Source organism: Mya arenaria, chromosome 2 (genome assembly GCF_026914265.1).
Source record: "Mya arenaria isolate MELC-2E11 chromosome 2, ASM2691426v1".
In the NCBI taxonomy this organism is placed as follows: domain Eukaryota; kingdom Metazoa; phylum Mollusca; class Bivalvia; order Myida; family Myidae; genus Mya; species Mya arenaria.
In genome coordinates, this window is record NC_069123.1 from 31967188 (window position 1) to 31971854 (window position 4667).

General features: G+C 35.2%; 1 protein-coding gene across 1 annotated transcript; it reads left to right on the forward strand.

Moving 5' to 3' along the window:
- Nucleotides 1-274: 274 nt before the first annotated feature.
- LOC128214276 (uncharacterized) lies at nucleotides 275-2562 on the forward strand. Its single transcript, XM_052920667.1, has 3 exons — nucleotides 275-308; nucleotides 1069-1242; nucleotides 1384-2562. The coding sequence occupies exons 1-3, from the start codon at nucleotides 275-277 to the stop codon at nucleotides 2505-2507; spliced, it is 1332 nt and encodes a 443-aa protein (XP_052776627.1). The 3' UTR covers nucleotides 2508-2562.
- Nucleotides 2563-4667: the final 2105 nt, after the last annotated feature.

Below are 4667 nucleotides of genomic sequence, written 5' to 3' on the forward strand. Positions count from 1 at the left end.
TGCCGGGTCAAAGCGGTGGTTTTGTCTTCGCGCCAAAAACAGCGGGGAATGGGCCTTACCTAGGGTCCCTGGGGTACGGGGGCATTTGGCGGGGATTTTACCAGCAAATCGTCCTCGCAGGGCGGGGGTCTTACCAGGGCTTGGCTGGACCGAAAGTCAAAGTCCCCGCTATTCCCCGGACCTGGGGAGGCCGTGGTTACAATTGAATAGTGCATAACCAAGTACTACATACACGAGATAATACTTCGTTATGTCTTCCATATAGTACATTAACATGACTGTACGAGACACCAAGCGTGACCACCATTGTACAGATTGCAGCTGTATTAGTTATGCGGAAGTGATAAATGCAGTGTTTGTGAAGTAATCTACATGTACAATTTCATGATCAGATGGAGTATTTTAAACCCTTATTGTTTATATGGTCCAATCTACTTGTTTCGGTAATTAGGTACTTAAACACTTCAAAGTTTACATGACACAATTACTGCTTTAATAATAATTTTACATCCCTAATAAAATACATTTGGAAACGTGAAGAGGTTTATCAAATGCTTTATTTAAACTCAATACTTGAGACCCTTAACTTAAAAAATTGAACAAATCAAATTGTTACATTATATTAGTGATTTTCACGTACATTTTGCTGACGAAATGTTTGAATGGCGACCTGAAGTAGTTGCATATTTGTTAATTTGTTTTGGCTTACTGAAAACCGTTAAAGCGCCAAAACCAAGAACGAGGCGTTCAAATACCCGAAAACGTAAGAAATAAAATTGTTTGATAATACTTTTATCGACCGATATGATAGTGAAGTATGTATAAAACTTGTTATTACATAGATGATGCTTATCATGGCTTATTCCTGTGCATTCAGTTTACAATTTATGATATAGTTTCATTTGCCTGTTTTGATATATATAATTAAGACTAAGAGAATGTTTCTTTTTTGCATAAACAGTAAATGTATGTAAATATACAACAACATTAACACCATAAAACATCATTTTGAGAAATAAGAATTAACAAAAGCAAACGTCTACTAAGTCTAAATAATTTCATCTTCAGCTTTGGACTTTCCCGATCTTGACCTGATACAGTTGCAACACCTTCAGGAAGCTATCAAAGTTAACCTGTGCGCGTTTGTGGATGATTTGTCACTAGAGGGAGGAGAGGTCCTAGACAGATTAGTTGATGAAGAGTACTACAGTATTCGATGTCGATCGACGCCAAGGGATATGTGTAGGTTATTGATGGTCAAAATAAAGAACAAAGCACCTCATGTTATTCTACAGTTTCTTAAGGTTTAAGAAGAACAACATGTAAATGCTCACATTGTACAAAAGGTAAATGAATCTCTTGAACAAATTTCAAAAACGAAAGCCACCAGGATCTGTATCATGAAAGCTACAGTAGATATACGAGATATTGCAGATGCACTTCTCAGCAAAGAAATGATACAGGATGAACTGTATGAGGAGATAGTACAAGCTGAAAGCCCACAGAACTTACGTCCACATTTTTGGGAATGTATTATTGAACACATAAAGGGTTCGTCAGATCAACGGAATGATATTAAAGTCTTAATTGAGTGTCTGAAAAAGCAATATTCTCATATAGCGTCATGTCTAACTGACGTAGAATGTCATACGGTACTCCAATGTTGCTTTTGTACATATCGCAGGCGTAACAAGGGCAAAAGACTACGAGAAAGCTACTACTTCCAAACTGAAACTGATGCTAGTGCGACATCTGAAAGATCAGAGTTTAGTGACAGTGAGAGTTTAGAGTCATCTTACTATAGTTATCATGGAGAGGAGGAGGTTACCATGAGGCCTAAAGAAAGAAGGTCTACAGACAGAAAAAAGAAAATACAAGAATTTAATACTTTCCTGAGAAACGACTATAATCCAAACAAGATGCTAAAGGATGCTGAAGAAACTGATGTAAAACAAACTGCTTCACGTAAAAGTAGAGTAGTCCTTTTTGACATCAAAGAAGTTAATGATGAAAAGACTGGTCCAACGCATGAAACTTCCGTTACCCGTCCTTTTAAACAGGTTCAACATGAACAAGTTCAAGAAAAAGATCAATCTGAAAAGATTATTTCTAACGGTCAAGCTAAAGGTGCACATTGTAGAGAAAATACAACACAGACATCAATTGAAGGTTTGCATCATGAACTCGACGACAAATGTTCACAGAGTAATGACATAAGTCTGAATGGTCCAAGTGCCATGTCATACAAAGATACATCTGCAATACTGGAAAAGCACAATGTTATGGACGTGAAATATAACTCAAATGACTCAGCTAACGATGCGTATGCTAATACTAGTAGACCACATTTAGACTTCCGCTCTGGAAAAAGTCGTGACGATAAAGATTACAATGAGTCAACAAAGTTGACTTCCATACTCGGTGCCAGTAAGATTTCTAGCGACTCTGAATCTAGAGTGAAAACTATGATAAGTTTATTCACAGAAAAAGCTTCTAAGAATTCTTAGTGGTATGCAATAGTTATCCATAAACTGATGAAGAAATTATGTATATCCTTTTACTTCGCAGCAAACCATAGTGTGTGTTTAAGCAATTGTTGATAATGAGGATGTTGAATTTAGGTGTCATTTAAGCTGGAATTTAAAATTTTGTTTATTCTACTCGCATCAGCGTTTGTTTATATAAAAACTTGTACGTGTAAGCACATCTTAAAGACTTAAGATGGGATTTCGATTAAATCCCGAGCAGGTCTTTGAACCTTCGAAATCAATTCACTGGCCAATTAACATGTTATAATTCGGGATTGCAACATGCGCATGATATGACCGTTTGACATCTTAAGATTTACATATTTTACTCAAAAATGCTCAAAGGATCGTCTTAGAAAGTCTAAATGTGGCAAAGGCAATATAAAATGGTGTGTTCTACTTAACTTATTTATTCAACATGATTTGTTTGTAAAAAGCCATCAGTTAAACTGCCGTCAATAATGACATTAAAATAGTTCTGATATTTTTCAAAAGGACATATCAAAATGACATAATTCGACCTTTTAGACCTTAAAACTGCACTCTCACAGATTGAACGTTTTGACAACTTTTTTTTTGTCTTGGAACGAGCCGTTTTTTTTGCGAAATTTCGTGGAAACCAGTTATTTAAGAATGCTGACAAAATTAGATCGCAGATTTTTATTTTCAAGTTCAAAAACTGATGTTTTAAGCATTTTTCTTAAACCGTAAGTAACGGTTTAAGCGATTTATAAACATGAATTTCCTAGGGAAATATGAAAATCTGCGATTTGATCTTTTGTAACCAACCTTTTTATCACTGGTTTGCAGATATTTACGCAAACATTTGCTCTTTCCAAGACAAAAAATAAAGAAGCCGTCAAAACGGTAAATCGGTGAGAGTGCAGCTTTAAGGTTACTGAAAATGAGGATGTACCTTGCATTTCTATAACTTTGAGCATCATACTGGAGTTGTTGCCCTTGGCATGAGCCAAACACATACGGCATAGTTTTTTTTGTGAATTGCCTTTCAATTCGTATCACATTTCTTTATAGATTTACAAATTTGTTGTACATCAGTAACAAAGGTCCGCAGCTCCTAAAAATGAATGTCTATTATAAAGGAATATAGAAGTAAATTAAGATAATCCTAGCCCTGAGTACTGTATGTGTATGTTTGCGCGCATGCTCGTGTTTGTGCGTGCGTGCGTGTAATATGCATGTATGCGTGTGCTTGTGTGTGTGAGTATTACGTATGTGCGTGTGCGGGCAGTACACGGTCCAGTCGGTTCCATATCCATATTAGGGCTGTTTCTGCATTTTGTTCCATGTTGAACTTGTTATTAAGTTTCATTTTAAGTATACACACAAACACAGCTCGCGTGTTGAGTATTTCATTATCATAAACAAAGAGAACATACTAAAAACATTTTATATAAATTGAATGGTATTTCAGTGGGAAGTTCTGTTGCAGCTTCAAGCTTGTGAAATGTTTTAAGACAGACTTATTAGCACCCAAAGCAATTATACATACACTTTTCAGTTGAACTTGGAAGTGCTACATTTTGTCAGTTTTATTTGTAGGATATTTATTTTTTTTATTTTGTTTTGCACTACTAATGAATACTGATCTACTACTAGTAATAAACAACTGATTTTTGTATTAAGTACACAGTTGAAATCCTTTAAACCTTGGTTCTTCCAGATGTACATGTAAGGCCACAATTCATAAATATTGGCCTTAAGTGATCTTGTTTTGTTACATCCTTCCACATTAGTTCCGTAAATAAAAATGATAAAATATATATGACCACTGGAGAGGCTAATGAATTGTGTTCTGGGTATTTTTGTGCCATGGTCAGACGAAAAGAAAGAGTCAAACTATTGATTAACTGTATCCTTTTTAGGAGAGAGGTTTTTATATGGGAAATACAAACAAATACAAAAAATCAATTCGTGTCAGCTTTCTTGTTAAGTTTGAAGGCTGTTGATATATCAAAACATGTATGGTAATATTCCTTTTTTGTGATAAGATTTAGTCTGATAAGTGTCCGTTCTATAAATAAATACTGAACATTTAGTCGATATAGACAATCAAATAAAATATATCGATTTCGGACTGATTTTCAACTTTACCGAGCTACAAAGATTGACGCTTTT

Coding starts and splice junctions, on each gene's coding strand:
- LOC128214276 (XM_052920667.1), top strand. CDS start 275: ATGACTGTACGAGACACCAAGCGTGACCACCATT. Junction 309..1,068: donor CACCAAGCGTGACCACCATT/GTACAGATTGCA, acceptor TTTCATCTTCAG/CTTTGGACTTTCCCGATCTT. Junction 1,243..1,383: donor ATCGACGCCAAGGGATATGT/GTAGGTTATTGA, acceptor CAAAAACGAAAG/CCACCAGGATCTGTATCATG.